At 42.7% G+C, this 27,912-nt stretch overlaps 1 protein-coding gene across 8 annotated transcripts in view; it reads left to right on the forward strand.

Annotated features, from left to right (window-relative positions):
* Positions 1-3,672: 3,672 nt before the first annotated feature.
* Positions 3,673-27,912, forward strand: part of LOC116374880 (sn1-specific diacylglycerol lipase alpha) — a 52,258-nt gene continuing 28,018 nt past the window's right edge. For 2 of the 8 annotated variants that reach the window (XM_031831103.1, XM_031831108.1), the window contains exons 1-11: positions 3,673-4,520; positions 23,657-23,758; positions 23,956-24,167; positions 25,898-25,999; positions 26,202-26,340; positions 26,429-26,488; positions 26,615-26,702; positions 26,847-26,981; positions 27,144-27,221; positions 27,323-27,447; positions 27,853-27,912. The exon at positions 27,853-27,912 is cut by the window's right edge and continues 91 nt beyond it. In XM_031831103.1, coding sequence (XP_031686963.1) covers positions 23,664-23,758; positions 23,956-24,167; positions 25,898-25,999; positions 26,202-26,340; positions 26,429-26,488; positions 26,615-26,702; positions 26,847-26,981; positions 27,144-27,221; positions 27,323-27,447; positions 27,853-27,912 — 1,094 coding nt within the window. In that variant the 5' untranslated portion in view covers positions 3,673-4,520; positions 23,657-23,663. Of the gene's footprint in view, positions 4,521-20,664; positions 20,718-23,438; positions 23,564-23,656; positions 23,759-23,955; positions 24,168-25,897; positions 26,000-26,201; positions 26,341-26,428; positions 26,489-26,614; positions 26,703-26,846; positions 26,982-27,143; positions 27,222-27,322; positions 27,448-27,852 lie in introns of those variants that run through there. The other 6 variants (XM_031831107.1, XM_031831109.1, XM_031831106.1 and 3 more) reach the window with 5 other exon arrangements.

A 27,912-nucleotide genomic window follows, 5' to 3' on the forward strand; every position in this document is an offset into this window, starting at 1 on the left:
TAGAAAATAAACCGTAATGCATGTATTATCATCATTTCATCATACTTTCAAGGCTTTCCTGGAGGTTGGATATGGATGTAATATATTTGTGTATATGCTGAGCATGACTGACCAAGCTACTACATACATTGGTACACCACATATTACATGTAGAATATTTTCATTCTGAATCGAAATTCATACATACAATGTACAGTACTATTACAGTAGCTGCACAGTCTCTCGCACTATCACTCTAACATGTATGGTCTTCAAATAAATACATTTCAGTGTACTTCCTGAATTGACTGGAATTCAAATGAAATTGACCCCAAACCTGCTAGGCACTCACAATAGTATGTTTAATATACTTCATACTTCACTTCATATGACCTTTTTCAAATCAAACAATATAAAGTTACTGCATTTCTACTTCTAACTTATGTATTAGTAGACCCAGAAACATCTAAATGTTTATCAGTGCATACTGGATAAATAGGGTGTTCAAGTACTGTTTATATGTGTGTGTCCAGTGTAACTGTTGGAGTGCATTTGTATGGTGATTAAAAGCCTGTAGACCTATAATAAGTAGGTGCAGTTAGAGGGGTGGAGCAAATTCATGCGTGAGTATACTAGCAGGGGCCCAAAAATATATTACTTGAATGTTCACTGATGTTTATATTCACTACAAGTAAGGTCAGACTGAATTAAAGTTAAGAAGCACAGTGGCTCCCCATAACCCCATCTCTACCAGCAGCATGATAGTCTATGAACCAATCAGCAAGTGACTCGTTAACCCATCGACCAATAGGTTTTGATGATGAGTGGTGGTGGTTAATTTCTTCGTGCCAACAACAGTGCCCCCAACAGGATGGCACCAGCAGCGATGATGGCACCACCAATGAGGAAGGGCTTCAGGCTTTCCAGGGAGTCCGTACTGGCCTCTGCTGCCTCCTCCCCCTCTGGTGCCCCCTCTGGTTCAGCTGATCCATCCTCCATTTGAGGCTCTTCCACAGGGGCTGCTGGGGGTAGAGGCTCTACTTGAGCAGGGTCAACCTTTTTAGGGGGAGCTGCCTCCTTCTTCTCTGTCTTCTCTGCTTTAGAGGATGCCTTGGGCGCTGGTGCCCCGCTCTTAGCCTTGGCTTCCATAGGATCCAGAAACCGAGGTGGGGTTGGTCAGCTGCTTCACTGATGGAAAACAGCAAACAGAGGCAGACAGATAATCACACAGATTAGACTCTGTTATCTGCTCTACTGTCCCCTGGTGTTATTATACTGACAAGGAGCATCAACATACACAGGAAGTATTATACACCTCCTTATTCACTGCAGAATGAAGTAAAAGCCTCATGTCAGTAGGGCCATCATGTGACCTTCACAGACAAGAGGACAAACAGAACCATATTGTCCCTGCTATATACATTATCTGGTTTGTTTATTACATTTGTAGAGCAAACTTCCAGTGGGTGGAAACAACACTTTAAGTCCAACATCCTGTCAAGAGCAATCTCATGGGAAAGTTAACTGCACGTTTTGTAACAGACAGAGTAATCATGCTGCTGCAGCTGCTAAAAAAAGAGCCCATTTGACAGAGGCACATAGGTGCATGCATGTCTTCTGCACTCCCCACATGGTCTGACACAAGTGTTAATCCAGTCTCAGCATGCAATAAATATTGTCTCTGTATATTTATTTATTTCTCCCTGTCTATCTCTAAAATGGCATGAGTCATACAGTGTGTACTGTTAATGGAGGTCAAGATGGAGGAAAGCAGACAGGAATAAGGAGAGGAGAGAGTAATAACATAGTGGGGATACAGAATTATCCAAAGGCAGGAAAATAAGAAAGAGAGAGACGAATTAAAGAAAAAACAGAGAGATACTATAATGGATGTATCTGAGGATGCTCGATGCTGGCACAGGATATGAAGATAGGAGCTGCACAGGCCGTGATAATCCCATAGACCAAAATACTGAAATTGCATGAAGGTAGAAATCTGGGAGTACATACCCTCAGGCTATTCTGTTCTTCTCTCCAACAGCTCTGTAACAATGGCCGGAAGGATGGAGAAATGGAATTGCTGCTCAAAGACTGTCAGAAGGAAATCAATAATGTCCTCAAGACAGAGCGAGAGTAAGTAAAGAGATGGAGGGCACAGTGAAAACAGAGGGAGGTGAAGGAGAAGGACTGGGATGTACCATCTGGGCTGCAAATAGTGGGGGTGTCCATATCTTTAGACTGAATTGTGTCTTGGGGCAATTTACTGTATCTCTCTCTGCCTAGCCCTAGAGCTTAGGAAGTATTTTTTTAAATAAATTCTTGTGAAATTCTTGTAGAAGACTACTATAATAATTATAGCAATAGTGATTAAATTGTATATACTGTATAAATATATAATACAAGTCAAAGATTTGCATACCCAATGTGTGTCATCATGCTGCCTCAAAATGTGTGTGTTTCTGAGTCACTGTCACATTTGTAAAGGGGCAAATATGCTTGTTGTTTGTGTGTTTCAAATTGTATCTCAAGTGTGTTCAGTACATGGCTTCAGTTGAGTACTTTCTTGCATCACTGTATCTAAATAAAATATCTCCCTGTGATGCTAAGGGGATGACATCACTCAAATAATACAGCCCTAGTTCAGTCAAATACTACTGTATGCCTACGTTGTCATTTTTGTCATTTAGCAGACACTCTTATCCAGAGTGACTTACAGGAGCAATTAGGGCTAACTGCTTTGCTCAAGGTCACATCAACAGATTTTTCATCTAGTCTGCTCTGGGATTCAAACCAGCTTTTAGTTATTGGCCCAACACGCTTAACCGCTAGGATACCTAGGATACCTACCTACCATTCCAGTATGATTATTTGTATCCACCCATCAATTACATATGAGATTTAAAAAATAATGAATAAAATATTCTAACTCGCCATTAGATGTTTTCTGGCCCTGGCTGCTTTTGTCTTGTTTTTGACAATTCAATTATAACATTTGAAGCTTTTCTCACCACTGTAGTAATGCATTAAGGTGGTAACCTCCATGTACTAATAATACTAATATATGGGAAGAAGCAGGATATAGCAGGATGACTTATAGTAGGAGGAACATCCTGGCAGATGCCTACAGCAACATTTCTGCATTCCTAAAACACACAGCAGTAATGTATGACATTAACAAGCATGGCCAGCAGGGCTCAGTCAATAATCAAATAAATGTCAATGCCAATGCCGACAGTCAGGTTTTGTGCCTATGTGCCTGTGCCTTGTAGCCTATACTGTAAGATGGGCTGATGTGTTATATACAACAAAACGTACTCTGAAAATCAGTATCCATTTGGGATATCAAGTAGGACTATTGTCAGCAGTGTCAACATTACTAAGAATCAATATTTCAGACAGCTTATTTCTATTTTTGGGTGATGTCTGCCTTGGACAGATGACCCAAAGCTCTTGGAGTCGCAGCAGACTGATGGCTGTAGGGTAGCCTTCCCAAGTTGTGTAGACTAATAGTGTTTGCATATTTATGGCAAATGCATTTGGCTAATTATGTGCCTGTAATAGTATTTGTTTTGCTGATGTTTAAAAGAAATTGTGATCAACCCATGTTTTGCATTTAGAGCCAGTCCGAGCGCAGGGCACACCTATTTAATAAAGTCAGGAAATGACGTGAGTCCACGCCCAAACTCTATAGTTGGAGATTCCTCGATATTCACAAACCACCAGTCGTGCATTTTACAGTATGCCAGTGATTTGTACAGTGCCTACAATCGCCGAAGCCTGCGAGAACGACGCAAATTCAACTGGCTCTATTGTAGGGTGATGGATGACGTAAAGTTCCTACGTAAATGGCGCAGTGGTGATTCGGTTTTTGATCCGCAGCTGCGGAATATGGAATGGGAATAGAAACGACGTATCTTTTCAGGGGTAAAAATTGGTCTGACGGCTGGTATTACAACAACCAATTTATCGGGACCCGCTACTCCAGTAGCCCGATTGTGATCGGGAGTTGTCCGGTTGGTTGTCACATATGATACACACAATATACAAACATTGTGTAGCGATTTATTTATTCAACTTCACTGTATGTCAGTGAGAAACATTGTATGGATGAACCTCCCGGCACTCCTACATGGCGTGAAGAGACATCGGGCAGCGGATATCCTACATATCGACGACGTGTTGCAATTGATCAAATAATCAAGACCTTGAACACCAAGGCAGAGTAAATGGAGCGCATGTCTGCACGGTTTTGACTCTAGGTTACGGTATGATCCAGCTGCGAATCTTATCCGATTGCCTGGCCCGGATTCCTGTGGAACCTTTCACTTGAAGTACAGTGGCTGGATTCATAGGGAGGTACGTGTGTGTTCTGCCAGCCACGGTTCAGCGCAATATTGTCGCTGCGGTATTTTACAGGGTTTATCCCTGGCAGAGCACTGGTCGAGGTCCGCGTTGAGGTGAGCTCGAGGTGGACAAGCGTAGGATGGGAGAACGAACAGAACCGATGCAGTGGGTCTTGGCAAGGTATCGTCACAATACAGGTGAGAAAGAAGCCCAACGGCGGATCAATGTAATGGGATGGGGAGGGGTGTCCTACAGTAACGGCTTGGATTTCTTATCTATTTAGACAAGAGCCTTTACTAAATATCAACTGGGGTAGCAATATTACTAATACCCCCTTTACCTACCTTGGTGATAAGGAAGTGATAGCCGAGATTAGGCAAATCCGGACTTTCGGTTATATGGCCCAACAATTATTGACCGTCCATTATTGATTTAAGGAAGGGTCAACCCACAGCAAACCTCGAAGATTAGGCTAGATGTTTTCAAACCTTTTCTCGACCATGTCTTTACTTCTTTATTATTCCATCATTGTGGAGTCTTTCTGCAGAATGTCCAGTGTTGCATTCCACTCAATAACCCTTCAGGACAGGGCAGACTATGATGCTCATGTGCAGGCATGCAGCAGGCAGAGAGAGACTGGATAAAGAACATGTAGTTCAATGTGTGAAGACTGAGCCTTTTATCAGCCTCATAGCTGGGCCTACAGAGAGAAATGCATGTCATACCAATAGAATGCCCAGTCACAATCACTTTATTTCCATGAGTGCCAAAATATCTTCCCTAGGTGCTCTGCATGTTTTCATGAAGGCTCGAACATGGACAAGTGGATCATGTGAGCTTGTATCACAGGTGTATGTCTGTGTATCAAGCATGATCTGTTTGCAGTAGGGTAAAAGTGATCTAAGTGATGTTCTGAAAGTTGTTACTACTTGGAGAGAGTTGTTATGACTGTTGTGTAATACTAGAGAACAAAAGCCAATGGGCAGAGAGATGCAGTGTACATGGATTACGGTCACGTTCAGTGGATTTGAGACCGGTTTGCCCCCTAAAGTAGGTTTAAATCCCTGTAGTAATCTCACATTCAGACTCAGTTTTACCCAGCGGCATATTCATTATGCCAATTCTGTTGCAAAACGTTTCTTAAACGGAAGCAACCGGAACGAAATGGGGCGGGACCTATAGGGGACCTACCTGAAATAAGCTTTTTGTGCATATGACAAATGTCTAGGATCTTTTCTTTTAGCGCATGTGAGAAGAGGACAGGTTTTACTCACTTTTTCCTTCTCAACCTCCCCCATCGTTTATGGAACAAGCTTGATTTCAATACCTGAGTTGAGACTGGAGTGTGTATGTGTGGTGTGTGAGATGTACATTCATGTTGCACACGCACAGATCTGTTTCCATTAGAGGTGCTTTTGCTTTGGTCATTTCACAGCAACTACTCCCTAGCCAATAATTCCCATCACAACAAACAAGTGTCACATTCCTGACTTCATGACAACAATTTACACAGAATTCTCCAACATAAAAGATACAACTTCTATCATGCTTTCAGATTGAATCTAATATGGGAAAGATCACACTGGTGGTATGGCCATATTATAAATGAAACGTCTTTTCTCAGAAACCTGGTGTCCCTGTTTGACAAACACAACCATTTAAAAGCCTAATAATCCATTAGATCTACAGTAGGGGCTAAGAGGTTCCTAGCCACAGTACAACGGAATACTGTCTGTTTTGTTTACACCTGCTTCCACTTACTCCCTCCCTGCTGACTCCCCAACCCCCACAGAGTACCTCTCCACTCCTCCTCTCCTCTTCTGACGGTTGTGTCTTTCATAAAGTGTGTCTGAAATGGCACCATATTCTCTATAGAGCCCTACGGACCCTAGTCAAAGGTAGTGTACTATAAAGGGAATAGGGTGCTTTTTTTTGACAGCATCAATGTGCCAAACCACATAATGTGTGTCATTGACGGTTTTTGTATTCAAAGAGTGAGAGGTTTTATCTGGAGTACTGTGATGGTCATGGCATGTTTGGACTGTAAATGATTGACTAGCTAAATCAATTACAGATACAGTTTATTAGGAGCTTATCAAGTCACATATGGTCATACATTAGGATAAAAAATTTGGTCCTAATGAGAAAGAGAAAATACATACATTCAGAGAAATACATTTAGTTTAACAAGTATTAATTTTTTCTTAAAAAGATGGTCAAAATTATTGCCACCCCTGTTTTCAATATCTCACCTTGCAAGAATAACAGCACTGAGCCTTTTTGTTAAAATGTTTTATGAGATAGGAGAACACATTGGGGAGAACACATTGGGAGGGATCAGTCTTTTTTCCTCATCTGTATCAAGGGTGGCAATAATTATGGACCTGACTGAATGCCACATACTGTATTTGTTCTAGTGTGTGGTGGTGAGAGGACACAGGTGTTTGTGGAAGCATAGGGGGGAAACTCTCAGTGCGTTGTGTATTTTGCGAGCTCAGCCTTGTGGTGTGAAGACTGAGGAGGATATTAGGGGTGCAGTGTGAAGTGTATTGGTGAGGTGTTTGGCATGAATAGGGGAGAGATTGGGACATTATTGAGAGAGTCCACAGTGGGATGTTAACCCAGGCTGGCAGAGCGGTACTATCCCTCCCTCTGTCTCTCGGCTCCCAGCCCTGTACCCGTCTGCTCCAGCCTCCATGTGCAGCACTCTCTCTGTCTGCCTGGGTCAGTGTCACACTATACACAGAGCTTCTCTCTCTCTTTCTCTTGTGAGTTCCTATATACTCGTCACACGCTCTCCTCCTCCTCCGTATCTCCTAGTAGACCTACTCCTCCATCTTCCTCCTTCACCTGTCTTTTATTACGACATCCTCTTCCATGCACCATCCAGCCTACCTTTAACGGGAAATCTCTAGCCTATCTCTCCCTCTTTTACTGTCTCTCCTTCTCATCTTCCTGCCCCCCCCCCTTCTCACTCTACCCACACGCTCATTCACTATTCATATTTTAGAAGAGGTTTGTGACCGCGAAAGCAGTGTCATGCGTTTGCACCATTTCAACAGTGAAGAAACCTACATTTTCTCTCCTATCCTCTCCCCCCCCCCTCCCCATTCTTTATCTAGCTATTCCAGGTTTTGGCTTCATGCCGCTCTTTCCTTTTTTTAGACTGAAAGCCATGTGCCACTCACTCCCACTCTCCCTCTGCCTCTTTCTCTGTCTTTCGCTCACACTCCTGCCCACTCAATCCCTTTCACCTCTCCTCCCTCCACACTCTATTCTGTGACTTTGTGTGAAAGTATATGCATTTGGATGTATGTGTGTAAATATGAAGTTCAGATTTTGTAGCCCACCTGTTTGTGTGTACTCATTATGCATTATGTGCAGTGAAGTCTCATGTCTTTTGAGTCTGATAAAAAACATGAGCTGGCGCACACCCAGAGAACATTATTTTATGTAGAGGTGCTGACTAATGGAAAATAAGCTATAAAAAATAGTCACACATTCCATATATAAACTCCCAGTAATTTATTGGGGAAGTCACCATTTCGACATCACTGTGCCAATCATCAATGTTTTGGATGCTGAAACGTTGGTGATTTACCCAATAAATTACTGGTAGTTTATATATGGAGTGTGCGACTCTTTATTTTGATGTCTTTGAGTCTGGACAGAGAAAATAGAGCCTTCCCATGTCACATAGAACCGTGTGGTTTCTCCCTGTTTTATGAGAAGAAATTGGATTACTGTATTTCAAGATTTATTAGAGGAATTGGATCAAAGGTATTATTAAAGTTGTTCAATGTCAGTGTTTCCCTCTACATAACTTGTTCAATGTCAGTGTTTCCCTCTACATAACTTGTTCAATGTCAGTGTTTCCCTCTACATAACTTGTTCAATGTCAGTGTTTCCCTCTACATAACTTGTTCAATGTCAGTGTTTCCCTCTACATAACTTGTTCAATGTCAGTGTTTCCCTCTACATAACTTGTTCAATGTCAGTGTTTCCCTCTACATAACTTGTTCAATGTCAGTGTTTCCCTCTACATAACTTGTTCAATGTCAGTGTTTCCCTCTACATAACTTGAAAGTGTAACAATAAAAGTCAGCACAGAATGTTCCTTGATTTTCTATTATTCTGCTTAACCATGACTTCAGTGCTATACTGTACCATGCTTGAGGCAGAAGGAATGGAACCAGCTAGTTCACGGGCCACAAAAACAGCAATGCACACAATATTTAATCACAATGTTTGTGTATGTACAGTGGGGTCTGTAATTATTGAATCTCTTAATAAAGCTGAGCAAAAGAGACTGTATAAAGAATACAAATACTGAGCTATATTGTATATGTTGCTATATTGTATGTAATAAAATAAAAAAAAAAATATATATATATATATATTATATTAATACAATTGCTCAGAGAATTAGATTTTGTGTAACAAGTAATTAAAAATAAATTAAAAAGATGGGGGGGGGGAAATGTTTGGATCCTCTTTCACTATACCCATTGTGAGGAAAACGATACACACCAAGCCTTTTTCTCAAATGTTTTATGAAATTGGAGAACACTGCCTCCTGAGTGTCATCAAAGACCCATCAGCTTATTTTACAGAATTAGGTATTTTCTGCATATGCATTGTATGGAACATTTCTGGGATCTTTTATTTCAGCTCATGAAACATGGGACCAGCACATGCGTTTATATTTTTTTTCAGTATAAATGTGTGTTGATATCAGTTGGCAGGGGTCTTCAACATTATTGTGTTTTGATGTTTTTCTGATACCCTTTTAAGATTTTTCTAAGACTAATTTTTCATATATTTGACAAGAAATCAAAGCCTTTGCTTATTCTTTTTTTTTAGGATAAACTTAAACTAAACAGGTGTAAATATTCCTTAATTTCTCAAAGATAAATAGACTCGTAGCTTTTATTTGACACCCAATTTGACATGCTCCTTTGAACTTAACATGTTGGTGCACATGGGTCATTTTACAGTCGTGGCCAAAAGGTTTGAGAATGACACAAATATACATTTTCAATAAGTTTTCTGCTTCAGTTTGTATGATGGCAATTTGCTTATACTCCAGAATGTTATGAAGAGTGATCAGATGAATTGCAATTAATTGCAAAGTCCCTCTTTGCCATGCAAATGAACTGAATACCCCAAAAAACATTTCCACTGCATTTCAGCCCTGCCACAAAAGGACCAGCTGACATGTTAGTGACTCTCTCATTAGCACAGGTGTGAGTGTTGACGAGGACAAGGCTGGAGATCACTCTGTCACGCTGATTGAGTTCGAATAACAGACTGGAAGCTTCAAAAGGAGCGTGGTGCTTGGAATCATTGTTCTTCCGCTGTCAACCATGGTTACCTGCAAGGAAACACGTGCCGTCATGATTGTTTTGCACAAAAAGGGCTTCACAGGCAAGGATATTGCTGCCAGTAAGATTGCACCTAAATCACCCATTTATCGGATCATCAAGAAGGTGAGCGGTTCAATTGTTGAAGAAGGCTTCAGGGCGCCCAAGAAAGTCCGGCAAGCGCCAGGACCGTCTCCTAAAGTTGATTCAGCTGCGGGATCGGGGCACCACCAGTACAGAGCTTGCTCAGGCAGGTTTGAGTGCATCTGTACGCACAGTGAGGCGAAGACTTTTGGAGGATGGCCTGGTGTCAAGAAGGGCAGCAAAGAAGCCACTTCTCTCCAGGACAAACATCAGGGACAGACTGATATTATGCAAAAGGTACAGGGATTGGACTGCTGAGGACTGGGGTAAAGTCAATTTCTGAGGCAGCAGACTTTGTGAAAATTAACATTTGTGTCATTCTCAACTTTTGGCTGTGACTGTACATGGAAATGACCCATAGCACTGGTTTCAATCCAAGTGCCAATGCCGTTTAGCAAACTCCATGGGTGCTGCATAAGGTCAATGACATCAAGAACTTTACAAAGTACCAGGGCATTTTAGCCAAAAACCTGATTACCTCTGCCAGGAGGCTGAAACCTGGCCGCAAGTGAATCTTCCAGCAAGACAATGACCCCAAGCCCACAGAAGTCCATAAGCGTAGATTAATGATATTGAGGATCTGGAAGGATTCTGTATGGAGGAATGGTCTATGATGCATCCCAATGTGTTCTCCAATTTCTAAAACATTTTAGAAAAAGGCTAAATTTCGTTATCCTTGGAGGGTGCTGGAGTTTTGAAAACCAGGGGATCCAATACTTTTGAGCCCTTTTAGAGATTTATTTCTATTACTGGTTCAACAAAATCTCTTTCTCTGAAAATGTTTATTTTTAGGGCACACAATTGTATTTGTATTTTTGGGGCAACCAATATAGCTCAGTATTATTTTATAAAAATGTTTTGCTCATCTTTATCAATGGATCTAATAATTCCAGATCTCACTGTATACACAGTCACCTCCAAAGGCATTGCGATGAGGTGACAGCTAGCTTTCAGATTAAGTGTCAAAGAATGTCAACCAACCATACCGACAGAGAGGCTGAAGCATTGATAATTGGAATGCATTTAATCTACTAATCACACATCAAATAACTTACCAGTATACCTCCCTCTATCCTACCCCCTCAAATTCATCAGGCCTCAAATGGCTGTGAAATGAAATGTGGGTCCAAGATAGTGCTGATGGTTTGGAGTGGGTGGGTGTGGGTCATAGCCTCAATTACTCTACTATGATGAGATTTTCTATCAGGTAAAAGGCCACCTAGGGTGATAGGCAGGAGGTTTACAAAATACCTCATTCAATTTGATAAGAAGTTAACCTGTTGTTACCAAACTTTTAGAAAATGAATTTTCTCAGTTATGTTTGATTTAATAGTAGGCCTAGCCTATATGAGATCAGCCTTTTGCTAACCTCACCTGAAGGAAATCTTTACAAATACCACAATTTAGAGCTTTATGACAGTAAGGGGTGTGATTAACTGGGTTGTTTGTGTTTGCAATGATGTCCTTTTATGAGAGGGCGAGAATGTTTGCTCACAAAACTGAAATGCGAAGCATCACTGTGTGACCCACTTACACTTGACCTGATGCAAATGGCACGTGGAGACTGCCGCAGTTAGACATTAGTGCCTAGTTTGAGAAACAGACGCCTCGCAAGTCCTCAACTAGAAGCTTCATTAAATAGTACCTGCAAAACACCAGTCTCAACGTCAACAGTGAAGAGGCAACTCCGGGATGCTGGCCTTCTAGGCAGAGTTCCTCTGTCCAGTGCCTGTGTTCTCTTCCCCATCTTTTTCTTTTTATTGGCCAGTCTGTAATATGGCTTTTTCTTTGCAACTCTGCTTAGAAGGCCAGCATCCCGGAATCGCCTCTTCACAGTTGACATTGAGATTTTTTTTTTGCGGGTACTATTTAATGAAGCTGCCAGTTGAGGACTTTCTCAAACTAGACACTCTAATGTAATTGTCCTCTTGCTCAGTTGTGCACCGGGGCCTCCCACTCCTCTTTCTATTCTGGTTAGGGCTAGTTTGTGCTGTTCTGTGAAGGGAGTAGTACACAACGTTGTACGAGATCTTCTGTTTTTTGCATGGAATAGCCTTCATTTCTCAGAACAAGAATAGACTGATGAGTTTAGGTCCCCTCAGATCCCCTTCAGATCAGACCTCCTGCCCACCCCATGCACCCCACCTCCGCAAAGAGGGCCTCAACATGGAAGTCACACATACGCCCAGTTCGTGAGCGGGCGTACACTAGCCCAAGCCAATGGCATATTATTATTAGTTTTTTCACCTTTATTTAACCAGGTAGGCAAGTTGAGAACACTTTCTCATTTACAATTGCGACCTAGTCAAGATAAAGCAAAGCAGTTCGACACATACAACGACACAGAGTTACACATGGAGTAAAACAAACATACAGTATACAAACATACATACAGTATAAACAAGTCTATATACGATGTGAGCAAATGAGGTGAGATAAGGGAGGTAAAGGCAAAAAAAAGGCCATGGTGGCAAAGTAAATACAATATAGCAAGTAAAACACTGGAATGGTAGATTTGCAGTGGAAGAATGTGCAAAGTAGAAATAAAGATAATGGGGTGCAAAGGAGCAAAATAAATTAATAAAATAAATACAGTAGGGAAATATATTAGGTGGGCTATGTACAGGTGCAGTAATATGTGAGCTGCTCTGACAGTTGGTGCTTAAAGCTAGTGAGGGAGATAAGTGTTTCCAGTTTCAGAGATTTTTGTAGTTCGTTCCAGTCATTGGCAGCAGAGAACTGGAAGGAGAGGCGGCCAAAGAAAGAATTCAGCTCGGGGATTCGATCTTGCAACCTTCCGGTTACTAGTCCAACGCTCCACCTGCCTTACATTGCACTCCATAGGAAACTATGCAGTTTTTTGTTTTTTTACGTGTTATTTCTTACATTAGTACCCCAGGTCATCTTAGGTTTCATTACATACAGTCGAGAAGAACTACTGAATATAAGATCAGCGTCAACTCACCATCAGTACGACCAAGAATATGTTTTTCGCGACGCGGATCCTGTGTTCTGCCTTACAAACAGTACAACGGAGCAGATCCTATGCAGCGACCCAAAAAAACGACTCCGAAAGAGAGGGAAACGAGGCGGTCTTCTGGTCAGACTCCGGAGACGGGCACACCGTGCACCGCTCCCTAGCATTCTTCTTGCCAATGTCCAGTCTCTTGACAACAAGGTTGATGAAATCCGAGCAAGGGTAGCATTCCAGAGGGACATCAGAAACTGTAACGTTCTCTGCTTCACGGAAACATGGCTCACCGGAGAGACGCTATCCGAAGTGGTGCAGCCAACGGGTTTCTCCACGCATCGCGCCGACAGAAACAAACATCTTTCTGGTAAGAAGAGGGGTGGGGGCGTATGCCTTATGGCCAACGTGACATGGTGTGATGAAAGAAACATACAGGAACTCAAATCCTTCTGTTCACCTGATTTAGAATTCCTCACAATCAAATGTAGACCGCATTATCTGCCAAGAGAATTCTCTTCGATTATAATCACAGCCGTATATATCCCCCCCCAAGCAGACACATCGATGGCTCTGAACGAACTTTATTTAACTCTCTGCAAACTGGAAACAATTTATCCGGAGGCTGCATTCATTGTAGCTGGGGATTTTAACAAGGCTAATCTGAAAACAAGACTCCCTAAATTTTATCAGCATATCGATTGCACAACCAGGGGTGGAAAGACCTTGGATCATTGTTACTCTAACTTCCGCGACGCATATAAGGCCCTGCCCCGCCCCCCTTTCAGAAAAGCTGACCACGACTCCATTTTGTTGATCCCTGCCTACAGACAGAAACTAAAACAAGAAGCTCCCACGCTGAGGTCTGTCCAACGCTGGTCCGACCAAGCTGACTCCACACTCCAAGACTGCTTCCATCACGTGGACTGGGAGATGTTTCGTATTGCGTCAGATAACAACATTGACGAATACGCTGATTCGGTGTGCGAGTTCATTAGAACGTGCGTTGAAGATGTCGTTCCCATAGCAACGATTAAAACATTCCCTAACCAGAAACCGTGGATTGATGGCAGCATTCGTGTGAAACTGAAAGCGCGAACCACTGCTTTTAATCAGGGCAAGGTGTCTGGTAACATGACCGAATACAAACAGTGCAGCTATTCCCTCCGCAAGGCTATCAAACAAGCTAAGCGCCAGTACAGAGACAAAGTAGAATCTCAATTCAACGGCTCAGACACAAGAGGCATGTGGCAGGGTCTACAGTCAATCACGGACTACAGGAAGAAATCCAGCCCAGTCACGGACCAGGATGTCTTGCTCCCAGGCAGACTAAATAACTTTTTTGCCCGCTTTGAGGACAATACTGTGCCACTGACACTGCCTGCAACGAAAACATGCGGTCTCTCCTTCACTGCAGCCGAGGTGAGTAAGACATTTAAACGTGTTAACCCTCGCAAGGCTGCAGGCCCAGACGGCATCCCCAGCCGCGCCCTCAGAGCATGCGCAGACCAGCTGGCCGGTGTGTTTACGGACATATTCAATCAATCCCTATACCAGTCTGCTGTTCCCACATGCTTCATGAGGGCCACCATTGTTCCTGTTCCCAAGAAAGCTAAGGTAACTGAGCTAAACGACTACCGCCCCGTAGCACTCACATCCGTCATCATGAAGTGCTTTGAGAGACTAGTCAAGGACCATATCACCTCCACCCTACCTGACACCCTAGACCCACTCCAATTTGCTTACCGTCCAAATAGGTCCACAGACGATGCAATCTCAACCACACTGCACACTGCCCTAACCCATCTGGACAAGAGGAATACCTATGTGAGAATGCTGTTCATCGACTACAGCTCGGCAGGTAGGCTTGATTACCAACAACGACGAGACGGCCTACAGGGAGGAGGTGAGGGCCCTCGGAGTGTGGTGTCAGGAAAGTAACCTCACACTCAACGTCAACAAAACTAAGGAGATGATTGTGGACTTCAGGAAACAGCAGAGGGAACACCCCCCTATCCACATCGATGGAACAGTAGTGGAGAGGGTAGCAAGTTTTAAGTTCCTTGGCATACACATCACAGACAAACTGAATTGGTCCACTCACACAGACAGCATCGTGAAGAAGGCGCAGCAGCGCCTCTTCAACCTCAGGAGGCTGAAGAAATTCGGCTTGTCACCAAAAGCACTCACAAACTTCTACAGATGCACAATCGAGAGCATCCTGGCGGGCTGTATCACCGCCTGGTATGGCAACTGCACCGCCCTCAACCTTAAGGCTCTCCAGAGGGTAGTGAGGTCTGCACAACGCATCACCGGGGGCAAACTACCTGCCCTCCAGGACACCTACACCACCCGATGCTACAGGAAGGCCATAAAGATCATCAAGGACATCAACCACCCGAGCCACTGCCTGTTCACCCCGCTGTCATCCAGAAGGCGAGGTCAGTACAGGTGCATCAAAGCTGGGACCGAGAGACTGAAAAACAGCTTCTATCTCAAGACCATCAGACTGTTAAACAGCCACCACTAACATTGAGTGGCTGCTGCCAACACACTGTCAATGACACTGACTCAACTCCAGCCACTTTAATAATGGGAATTGATGGGAAATGATGTAAATATATCACTAGCCACTTTAAACAATGCTACCTTATATAATGTTACTTACCCTACATTATTCATCTCATATGCATACGTATATACTGGACTCTATATCATCGACTGCATCCTTATGTAATACATGTATCACTAGCCACTTTAACTATGCCACTTTGTTTACATACTCATCTCATATGTTATACTGTACTCGATATCATCTACTGTATCTTGCCTATGCTGCTCTGTACCATCACTCATTCATATATCCTTATGTACATATTCCTTATCCCCTTACACTGTGTATAAGACAGTATTTTTTTTTAAATATTTGTATATATATTATTTATTTTTTGTATGTTTTTTTTGGGGGGGGGGGGGGGAATTGTTAGTTAGATTACTTGTTCGTTATTACTGCATTGTCGGAACTAGAAGCACAAGCATTTCGCTACACTCGCATTAACATCTGCTAACCATGTGTATGTGACAAATAAAATTTGATTTGATTTGACGAGGAGCCTGCGTGGCTTGGCTGACTACCTGTTACGCTAGTGCAACAAGAAGCCAAGGTAAGTTGCTTGCTAGCATTAAACTTATCTTTATAAAAAAAACTATCAATCTTAACATAAACACTAGTTAACTACACATGGTTGATGATATTACTAGTTTATCTAGCTTGTCCTGCATTGCGTATAATCGATGCGGGGCCTGTTAATTTCTCATCGAATCATAGCCTACTTCGCCAAACGGGTGGCGATTTAACAAGCGCATTCGCGAAAAAAGAACTGTTGTTACACCAATGTGTACCTAACCATAAACATCCATGCCTTTCTTTAAAATCAATACACAAGTATATATTTTTAAACCTGCATATTTAGTTAAAATTGCCTGCGAACATGAATTTCTTTTAACTAGGGAAATTGTCACTTCTCTTGCGTTCCGTGCAAGCAGTCAGGGAATATGCAGCAGTTTGGGCCGCCTGGCTCGTTGCGAACTGTGTGAAGATCATTTATTCCTAACAAAGACAGTAATTAATTTGACAGAATTGTACATAATTATGACATAACATTGAAGGTTGTACAATGTAACAGCAATATTTAGACTTAGGGATGCCACCCGTTAGATAAAATACAGAACGGTTCCATATTTCACTGAAAGAATAAACGTTTTGTTTTCGAAATGATAGTTTCCGGATTTGACCATATTAATGACCTAAGTCTCGATTTTCTGTGTTATGAGCAGGCTCGTAAGCATTCATTCAAACAGCACTTGCTTCAAGCATTGAGCTGTTTGACTTCAAGCCTATCAACTCCCGAGATTAGGCTGGTGTAACCGATGTGAAATGGCTAGCTAGTTAGCGGAGTGCGCCATAATAGTGTTTCAATCGGTGACGTCACTCGCTCTGAGACCTTGAAGTAGTTGTTCCCCTTGCTCTGCAAGGGCCGCGGCTTTTGTGGAGCGATGGGTAACGATGCTTCGAGGGTGGCTGTTGTCGATGTGTTCCTGGTTCGAGCCCAGTTACGGACGAGGAGAGGGACGGAAGCTATACTGTTACACTGGCAATACTAAAGTGCCTATAAGAACATCCAATAGTCAGAGGTATATGAAATACAAATGGTATAGAGCGAAATAGTCCTATAATAACTACAACCTAAAACTTCTTACCTGGGAATATTGAAGACTCATGTTAAAAGGAACCACCAGCTTTCATATGTTCTCATGTTCTGAGTAAGGAACTGAAACGTTAGCACATATTGCACTTTTACTTTCTTCTCCAACACTTTTTGTTTTTGCATTATTTAAACCAAATTGAACGTTTCATTATTTATTTGAGGCTAAATTGATTTTATTGATGTATTATATTAAGTTAAAATAAATGTTCATTCAGTATTTTTGTAATTGTCATTATTACAAATAAAATAAAAAATTGTCCGATTTTAATCGGTATCGGCATTTTTGGTCCTCCAATAATCAGTATCAGCGTTGAAAAATCATAATCGGTCAACCTCTACTACCTATGCCCCTCCCCCACTAGAATCCCCATACTTTAATGAAGACAGCTTCTCCATCCTGGAGGGGGAAATCAATCATTTCCAAGACCAGGGACCTAAATGCCAGAACCGGACAAGAACCTGACACCCTCCGCACACAGGGGAACAAACACCTGCCTGGAGGTGACAGCATTCCCTCCCCCTTATGCCCCCCTAGGCACAACTGACAACATAACCAGCAGGAGTTGTGACCAGTTTTTGTTGGCTATGTCCAGTACATAGTCAATGGTAGGCTTAGAGGGGACTCCTATGATAGGTACACCTATAGCTCATCTCTTGGCAGTAGTACTGTAGACTACTTTGTCACTGACCTCAACTCAGAGTCTCTCAGAGCGTTCAGTCAGCCAACTGACACCCCTATCAGACCACAGCAAAATCAGTCTACTTGAACAGAGCAATGCTCAAGCATGAGGCATCAAAGCCAAAGGATTTGAATAATATTAAGAAATGCTGACCTCTCAGCTTCCCTATCAAATCTAAAAATCTCAAATAGAAAACTGAAGAAAATGAACCGCAATGACATGGTTTGATGAAGAATGCAAAAACCTAAGAAAGAAATTGAGAAACTTGTCCAACCAAAAACGTAGAGACCCGGAAAGCCTGAGTCTACGCCTTCACTATGGTGAATCACTAAAACAATACAGAAATACTCTACGGAAATAGAAGGAACAGCACATCAGAAATCGGCTTAATGTAATTGAAGAATTCATAGACTAACCACTTCTGGGAAAATTGGAAAACACTAAACAAACGACAAAGAACTATCTATCCAAAATAGAGATATGTAGGTAAACCACTTCTCCAATCTTTTTGGCTCTAACAAAGAACAAAGAACAAACAGCAAATAACATATACATAACTATTAAAGACTACCAGAACCCACTTGATTCTCCAATTTCTTTCAATGAACTACAGGACAAAATACAAACCCTCCAACCAAAAAAGGCCTGTGGTGTTGATGGTATCCTCAATGAAATTATAAAATATATAGAACCCATTTCCCTCTATGTTTGTGAGGTATGGGGTCCGCTCACTGACCAAGAATTCACTAAATGGGAAAAACACCAAATCGAGACTCTGCATGCAGAATCCGGCAAAAATTATCCTCTGTGTACAACGTAGAACACCAAATAATGTATGCAGAGCATAATTATGCCAATACCTGCTAATTATCAAAATCCAGAAAAGAGCCATTAAATTCTTCAACCACCTTAAAGGAAGCTATTCCCAAACCTTTCATAACAAATCCATCACCTACAGAGAGATGGACCTAAGCAAAACACACCCAACAGAGCCCCAGGACAGCAACAAAATTAGACACAACCAAATCATGAGAAAACAAAAAGATAATTATTTGACACATTGGAAAGAATTAACAAAAAAACAGCGCTAACTAGAATGCTATTTGGCCCTAAACGGAGAGTACACAATGGCAAAATACCTGACCACTGTGACTGACCCAAACTTAAGGAAAGCTTTGACTATGTACAGACTCAGTGAGCATAGCCTTGCTATTGAGAAAGGCCACCGTAGGCAGACCTGGCTCTCAAGAGAAGACCGACTATGTGCACACTGCCCACAAAATGAGGTGGAAACTGAGCTACCTTTCCTAACCTCCTGCCCAATGTATGACCATATTAGAGACCCATACAGTGGGGCAAAAAAGTATTTAGTCAGCCACCAATTGTGCAAGTTCTCACACTTAAAAAGATGAGGCCTGTAATTTTCATCATAGGTACACTTCAACTATGACAGACAAAATGAGAAAAAAAATCCAGAAAATCACATTGTAGGATTTTTAATGAATTTATTTGCAAATTATGGTGGAAAATAAGTATTTGGTCACCTACAAACAAGCAAGATTTCTGGCTCTCACAGACGTGTAACTTCTTCTTTAAGAGGCTCCTCTGTCCTCCACTCGTTACCTGTATTAATGGCACCTGTTTGAACTTGTTATCAGTATAAAAGACACCTGTCCACAACCTCAAACAGACACACTCCAAACTCTACTATGGCCAAGACCAAAGAGCTGTCAAAGGACACCAGAAACAAAATTGTAGACCTGCACCAGGCTGGGAAGACTGAATCTGCAATAGGTAAGCAGCTTGGTTTGAAGAAATCAACTGTGGGAGCAAGACCATTGATAATCTCCCTCGATCTGGGGCTCCACGCAAGATCTCACCCCGTGAGGTCAAAATGATCATAAGAACGGTGTGCAAAAATCCCAGAACCACACGGGGGGACCTAGTGAATGACCTGCTGAGAGCTGGGACCAAAGTAACAAAGCCTACCATCAGTAACACACTATGCCGCCAGGGACTCAAATCCTGCAGTGCCAGACGTGTCCCCCTGCTTTAGCCAGTACATGTCCAGGCCCGTCTGAAGTTTGCTAGAGAGCATTTGGATGATTCAGAATAGGATTAGCTAACACAACGTGCCATTGGATGTGATGGTTGCTGATAAGGGGTTTCTCTATGCCTACAGTATGTAGATATTCCATTGAAAATCAGCCGTTTCCAGCTACAATAGTCATTTACAACATTAACCATGTATACACTGTATTTCTGATCAATTTGATGTTATTTTAATGGGGGAAAATGTGCTTTTCTTTCAAAAACAAGAACATTTCTAAGTGACCCCAAACCTTTGAACAGAAATATATTTCTATATATATTTCTGTTCAAAAGTATATGAAAATGTTAACATTCCAACCATGAGGCCACTAGGTCATTTTAATACAGGAAAGGTTTTTGAGTGATGTCACTGGACAGACAAAGCACTACACTGAAGAGGTTCCTCTCTGAGTGTGCTGTGTGGGGAACAAAACATTTCTCACATGCAGGGACTTGTCATACACACATTCCACAAAACACATGTTAGTTGGATTCACAGATTAGAATATATTGTAGTAGTGAGAGATTCTATGACTCACAGTTGACATAATGGAGAGAACTGTCTAGCAGAGAGTGTCCTGAAACCCCATGTGCAATACTACATTTCCCCCAAGGGATACAATAAAGAAATGTAATGGAATATCGTTTCGCTTTGCTTATTTGAGCTTTTCTTGCCGTAATATGGACTTGGTCTTTTACCAAATAGGACTATCTTCTGTATACCACCCCTACCTAACTGATTGGCTCAAACACATTAAGAAGGAAAGAAATTCCACAAATTAACTTAACAAGGCACACCTGTTAATTGAAATGCATTCTAAGTGACTACCTCACGAAGCTGGTTGAGATGATGCCAAGAGTGTGCAAAGCTGTCATCAAGGTAAAGGGTGGCTACTTCGAAGAATCTCAAATATATCTTGATTTATTTAACACTTTTTGGGTTACTACATGATTCCTTGTGTTATGTCATAGTTTTGATGTCTTCACTATTACTCTACAATGTAGAAAATAGTACAAATAAAGAACCCTTGAATGAGAAGGTGTGTCCAAACCTTTGACTGGTACTGTATGTTCTCTCTTCAACTGGTTTGGGGACATTTCTAACAGCTGAATATCGTCTCTGCATTTCCAAGCTGAAGGTGCCATCCACATTCCTTAAATGTTCTTCTTTGAGGTTTTTATGACCTGGAAGTCTCTTACTATTGCCTGATCTCTTAGTCTCACCGAGTCTCTTAGTATCACTTAGCTTTCCTGCAATGTTGTTGATGCTGAGTCTGTTGAATGAAATTATATCCCTACAATATTTCTAAATTCTTTCTTCATGTTACACCACAAAAGAAAACCCTTTGAAAAAGTTTTCCAATTCAAATGAACCCCAGTTCTACCGATCTAAGTGCATTTGCTAAATGTTTACCCATAGTCTTTTGCACATCTCTAGGGTAGGGGTTCCTAATCTTTTTCAGCACAGGACCCAAATGAGAAATGGACTGTACTTCCGTGAGCCAAATTATGAAGAAATAGTGTGTGATTTATAGATGTATTCTCATAACTCGCGACCCACCTCTCACATGCCCAGGGCCTCTACTCTAGGGTGATGGATGCCCTATGCTAAGCGCATGCGATGGCCTGTGGGTTTAAGACATGCACCAATGAGTATGATAAATCTCCTTGTTTTGAAGCTACAGTAGAAAAAAAACATTTCAGCAGACGACACAGTCCTGACTGGCCGGTTGGACAGCGAAACTCTGCTTGGGTTGGCTCTGGGGAGGTGGATATTACTGTGAGATGAGCTGGGTGTTGTCTGTATGAGCGCGAATGGAGTATGAGTGTGAATGGAGTACAGCCAAACCAAGGAGTATGGATCAGCTTGTTTATCATCAAAGGAATTTATCCCAAATGAATTATACTGCATGGCTGTATTCCATACAGTTTCTATGACCTGGGTATTGTGGATTTATGTTGAATGTCATACAGTTATATTTCTGGTTCCGAGAATAGCCTACCAGTTGGAAAAGGAAACTGTTTACTCTACGGCTGCCATTAAATCCATACTCTCTTTGTTAGAGGTCCTGGAAGCCATTGCCCTAAAAGGCAAGCTGAAGGCACAAATGTTAATATGTAACCTATTATACTTTCTGAAAGACAAAGGGACTGTTAGGGGTTTGAGAACAGAAACTGCTTCTCCCTACAATTGTATTTTATCTTTATTGAACCTTTATTTAACGAGGCATGTCAGTTAAGAACAAATTCTTATTTACAATGACGGCCTACACCTGCAAAACCCAGACGACGCTGGGACTCCCAATGGGACCTATGGGACTCCCAATCACATCCGGTTGTGATACAGCCTGGATTCGAATCAGGGTGTCTGAAGTGACACCTCTAGCACTGACATGCAGTGCCTTAGACCGCTGCGCCACCTGGGAGCCATCTCCTCCATCAATACCTGTCCCAGACATTTCTAAATCTAGGCCTAATCAGATTCAATAAAAACACATGGGCTTATTGGTATGGGAGAGTGTGCTGCTTCACTGATCCTATTACTATAGCCTTTCCAATTAAAGTGGTAGTGTGTTCCACTGGTAAGATCCCCATGGGGACTGCAACCTGTATCTAGGCTATAACACACGGCCTGGAGGAGAGGAGGGTCAGGTTTGGAGTGATGACGTCACTGTCTCAAGTGGTGGAGGAGAGGCCTCCTGCATTGTGGGACCTGCTATATTTCATTAGTCTAATTTTGTTTTGGCCTAAATGACAAGGGGTTTACTCTCTTATTCCTTTTTTTCCCTCTTCTCTCGTTCCCCTCCTCCTTCCATCTTCTCTATAATGTGAGTCACACCCACAGGAAGCCATGTGGCAGAGCAGTAATGTTGTCCTAATCTGTAGTGAGACCATAGACCTGTCACACTGTTTTACCCAGCCTTTATTGAAGCATACACTAGACATAGTTGTCTTGAAAATCATGGAATATGTAGTTGCTGACTTTCTCCAGTTTTAGAATCCCTGCCCCCACCCTTTAGTTAAGTTCTCTATAAAATGAGAGTCACAAACTTGGCACACTGTCACACTAGGCGTTCCTTACACGGTTTTAACCATCTGCTACCCATGTGTTTTGTGACAGTGGGCTTTGCTTCTGTTTTGACAAAATATGCTAATGGTATACCACTATAGGCTAAGGCTAGCCACATCTCCAGATCCCTCACGCTCTCCCGCTCTTTTACTTCAGTTCAATTTAGGCCTAAGGCACTTGACTTGTTTTCGACTGCCCTTTTGGATAAAGGGAAGGGAAGAATGAAAGCGGTGTTCACGTTGCCAGAGCATATGGTAACGAACAGACCCATCAAAACAAGTCCTCTCTCACACCCGCACTCATTACCTGGTCCACGTTGTCCACAAACTATTTTAGCCTTTACCTCACTGTCTCCCTCCCTCCCCCCTCTTACACTCTCTCTCCCTCCATATTTCCATTTCACCTCTCTTTCCATCTGGAGAGTTTCATTGTGAGGAGAAACCGAGCGTACTGATAGTTCTGCTATAGTCTGACTGATGCTGCAGAGCTTTGAGGAAGTCTTGGCTATTATGAAAGCTGGTCAGTGGGGAAAGAGGGTCTGGCCTTTGATCACACCATGATGTGGACACTGTTTTTATTTCTCGTCCTCTCTTCCTCTTGCTTTCTCAGAGGGCAGCGATGCTGGGTACTGTGGGCAGGATTTATTAAAGCCAAGGGTGTGTGTTTAACCACTATTTTAAGCGTTATTTTGTTCAAGGTTGTAAAGATTTGTGTCATAACTTGCTGTTTTCTTCCTCTCTCGCTCACAGGGCAGTGATGCCTGGTATGGTGATGTTCCGGCGGCGCTGGTCAGTTGGCAGTGATGACCTAGTGCTGCCCGCCCTCTTCCTCTTTCTACTGCACTGCATCTGGTGAGTACTGCGTTTGGATGTTTTTCTCTGTGAGTGTATGTTCCTGTGTCTGTCTTTGGTCAGGAGTCCCCACACCAAGCTAAAAGTATGAAGCTGTATATGAGATGGAATACTTACTCCCCCCCCCCAAAAATGTTGTCTGATCCATAGGTGTGTCATCTGTGTGACCATGCCCCTCTCTCCCCCTCCCCTGCAAGGCTGGTGGTTCTGTCTGTGGTTCTGTTCGGCCTGCCCTATGGCTCGGATCAGTCCTGCTCGGTCACCCTGGTGGACCATGGCCGGGGGTACCTGGGCATCTTGGTCAGCTGCCTGATCTGTGAGAGCGCCATCATATGGCTGAGTATGAGAGGCAGCATCCTCTACACACAGCCCAGAGAAGCTGTGCAATATGTAATCTACATACGACTAGGTAAGACACACCCGCATGTTATCACAGACACACTATATACAGTTGAAGTCGGAAGTTTGCATACACTTAGTTTGGAGTCATTAAAACTAGTTTTTCAACCACTCCACAAATGTCTTGCCATAACTATAGTTTTTTAACAAGTCGGTTAGGACATCTACTTTGTGCATGACCCAAGTAATATTTCCATAAATTGTTTACAGACAGATTATTTAACTTAAAATTCACTTTATCACAATTCCAGTGGGTCAGAAGTTTACATACACTAAGTTGACTGCCTTTAAACAGCTTGGAAAATTCCAGAAAATTATGTCATGGCTTTAGAAGCTTCTGATAGGCTAATTGACATCATTTGAGTCAATTGGAGCTGTACCAATGTATGTATTTCAAGGCCTACCTTCAAACTCAGTGCTCAGTGCCTCTTTGCTTGACATCATGGGAAAATGAGCTCCTGACAGAGCTGGTGTAACTGAGTCAGGTTTGTAGGCCTCCTTGCTCGCACACGCTTTTTCAGTTCTGCCCACACATTTTCTATAGGGTTGAGGTCAGGGCTTTCTGATGGCCACTCAAATACCTTGACTTTGTTGTCCTTAAGCCATTTTGCCTCAACTTTGGAAGTATGCATGGGGTCATTGTCCATTTGGAAGACCCATTTGCGACCAAGCTTTAACTTCCTGACTGATATCTTGAGATGTTGCTTCAATATATCCTCATAATTTTCCTCCATCATGATGCCATCTATTTTGTGAAGTGCACCAGTCCTTCCTGTAGCAAAGCACCCCCACAACATGATGCTGCCTCTCCCGTGCTTCACTGTTGGGATGGTGTTCTTCGGTTTGCAAGCCTCCCCGTTTTTCAATATAGGACTTGTTTTACTGTGGATATAGATACTTTTGTACCTGTTTCCTCCAGCATCTTCACAGGGTCCTTTGCTGTTGTTCTGTGATTGATTTGTACCTTTCAAACCAAAGTACGTTCATTTCTAGGAGACAGAACGTCTCCTTCCAGAGCGGTATGATGACTGCGTGGTCCCATGGTGTTTATACTTGCGTACTATTGTTTGTACAGATGAACGTGATACCTTCAGGTGTTTGGAAATTGCTCCCAAGGATGAACCAGACCTGTGGTGGTCTATAATTTAGTTTCATAGGTCTTGGCTCATTTCTTTTGATTTTCCCATGATGTCAAGCAAAGAGGCACTGAGTTTGAAGGTAGGCCTTGAAATACATCCACAGGTACACTTCCAATTGACTCAAATGATGTCAATTAGCCTATCAGAAGCTTCTAAAGCCATGACATAATTTTCGGGAATTTTCCCGGCTGTTTAAAGGCACAGTCATGTAAACTTCTGACCCACTGGAATTGTGATACAGCGAATTATAAGTGAAATAATCTGTCTGTAAACAAAAAAAAATTCAATTACTTGTCATGCACAAAGTAGATGTCCTAACCAACTTGCCGAAACTATAGTTTGTTATTAACAAGACATTTGTGGAGTGGTGGAAAAACAAGTTTTAATGACTCCAACCTAAGTGTATGTAAACTTCTGACTTCAACTGTAAATAAGGTATTTCGTTTTTCATTTTTTTTATGCATTTGTTTTTAGTTTTTACTTCCCTAAGGCACTGTATACTCAACCTGTTCTCAGAATATCCTGTCTAATTTCACAATATTGAGTAATGTTGTTTCCCTGTGTTTCACTTCTCTCTCTTCCTCCCTGCTTTCTCTTTCAGCCATCTTGTTGGTGGAGTTGGTATATGCAGTGGTGGGGATCGCCTGGCTTTTCCAATACTACCAACCGTGCTCTGATGTCACTGCCAAGAACCTTGCTTTGGGTGAGTTCGAGAAGTAGTACGAGGAAGCAGCAATCAATGGAGTAAGCATGTTGTAGACCAGAGTAATCTTCAAAGAGAACAAGGACGGACTTGTAAAACAAAGTAATGGAGTAGAAATGCCCATGGGCATGTTTAGCTTTTCTTACACATTTGCGTGGTTCGTTATATCAAAACTATCCTTTCTCCTCCCTGTCTCCCCCAGGGATTGTAGTGTGCAATTGGCTGGTGATTTTCAGCGTGTGCTTCACCCTCATGTGTACCTTTGACCCCACGGGACGCACCTTTGTCAAACTGAAAGCCACCCGGCGACGCCAACGCAACCTCACCACCTACACCCTCAGGTTGGTACCCTCTTCCCTGCATACTACCGTCTGTACACCCTTAGGTTGGTACGATCTGCCCTACACACTACCATCTCTAAACCCTCAGGTTGGTACCCTCTGCCCTACACACTACCATCTCTACAGAGTATACCACCTGCACCCTCAGGTTGGTACCCTCTTCCCTACACACTACTACCGTCTGCCCTACACTCTACTACCCTCTCTGCCCTACTCTGTCCACACCCAGCACAGCACACTAAGGTAACCATCCTGCTGTGCCTCCCTTCCTCAGACACCGGCTAGAGGAGGGCCAAGCCAGTAGCTGGAGCAGGAGACTGAAGTTCTTCATGTGCTGCACCCGAGCCCAGGACACACAGTCTGTGAGGGAAATATAATTATTGTTCCTCTATCCATCACCCAACGTCCTGTATGATACAATCTATTCAGTGAGAAGCAATGGTTGTGGTTAGGATCTGTTCTTGTGGTTATTCATGGTTCAACCTCTATCTCTCCTCTCCTGTTAGGATGCGTATTCCGAGGTGGCCAGTCTGTTTGCAGAGTTCTTCAGAGATCTGGACATTGTGCCTAGTGACATCATAGCTGGCCTGGTGCTGCTTCGCCAGAGACAGAGGTCTAACAGAGGTGCCATCCTGGACCAGGTAACAGGGGATGGGGACCAAGGTGGAGAGAGAAAGAGAGAGGGATGGGGGGATAGGTAAAATGCTAACAGAGTTGGAGGGCCTGTGTGTGTTTATGCTTGACATGGTCTTACTAGTACTGTATATTCCAATGTGTGAAATTGTGTTGTTTTTCTCCCTCAGGCCAACAATGACATTTTAGCCTTCTTATCAGGAATGCCTGTAACTCGCAACACCAAATACCTGGACCTTAAGAACTCGGTGAGTGTGTGTTTGTGGATTTATATTGAACCTCTAAGGCAGCGGTGTAGCCTCTGTCTCTGTTTTGGATGTATTTTTAACATTGTGTGTGTGTCCCTCAGACGGAGATGGGCATGTACAAGGAGGTGTGTTACTACATGCTGTTTGCCCTGGCAGCGTATGGCTGGCCCATGTACCTGATAAGGAAGCCTGCCTGTGGGCTGTGCCGCCTGGCCAGCTCCTGCCAGTAAGTCTGCCTGCCTCCCTCCCATCCCATGCACTTACACCGGTTTCACATTTCACATTCATCAGTATTGACAAAGTGGTAATCCACTGGGACAATAACACTCTGGTCAGACCCCACTCTCTGACACAGTGGGTAAACAATGGAGCACTGACACACAGCGTGTTCCACTCCACTGTTCAGACAAAACACTGACCCATGCACAAACCACTTGACTAGTGATACAAAGACCTAAATACACTGAATCACACAGACATGTTTGTGTTTTAGACTCACACACTCAATCTAAGGACCTATTGTAGTAATCTCTCCAACTCGCTCTCTCTCTTCCTCTCTCCATTTTCCTCTCTCGTCTCTTTGTGTCTGTCCACTACTCTCTCTCTCTCCCTCCCTCCATCTCTCTCTCAGCTGTACATCAGGGTCTGGCTCTAGGCTGTCCCAGACAGTGACAGTGGAGGAGGATAACTG

The sequence above is a fragment of the Oncorhynchus kisutch genome, linkage group LG8 (assembly GCF_002021735.2).
Source record: "Oncorhynchus kisutch isolate 150728-3 linkage group LG8, Okis_V2, whole genome shotgun sequence".
NCBI classification, from domain to species: domain Eukaryota; kingdom Metazoa; phylum Chordata; class Actinopteri; order Salmoniformes; family Salmonidae; genus Oncorhynchus; species Oncorhynchus kisutch.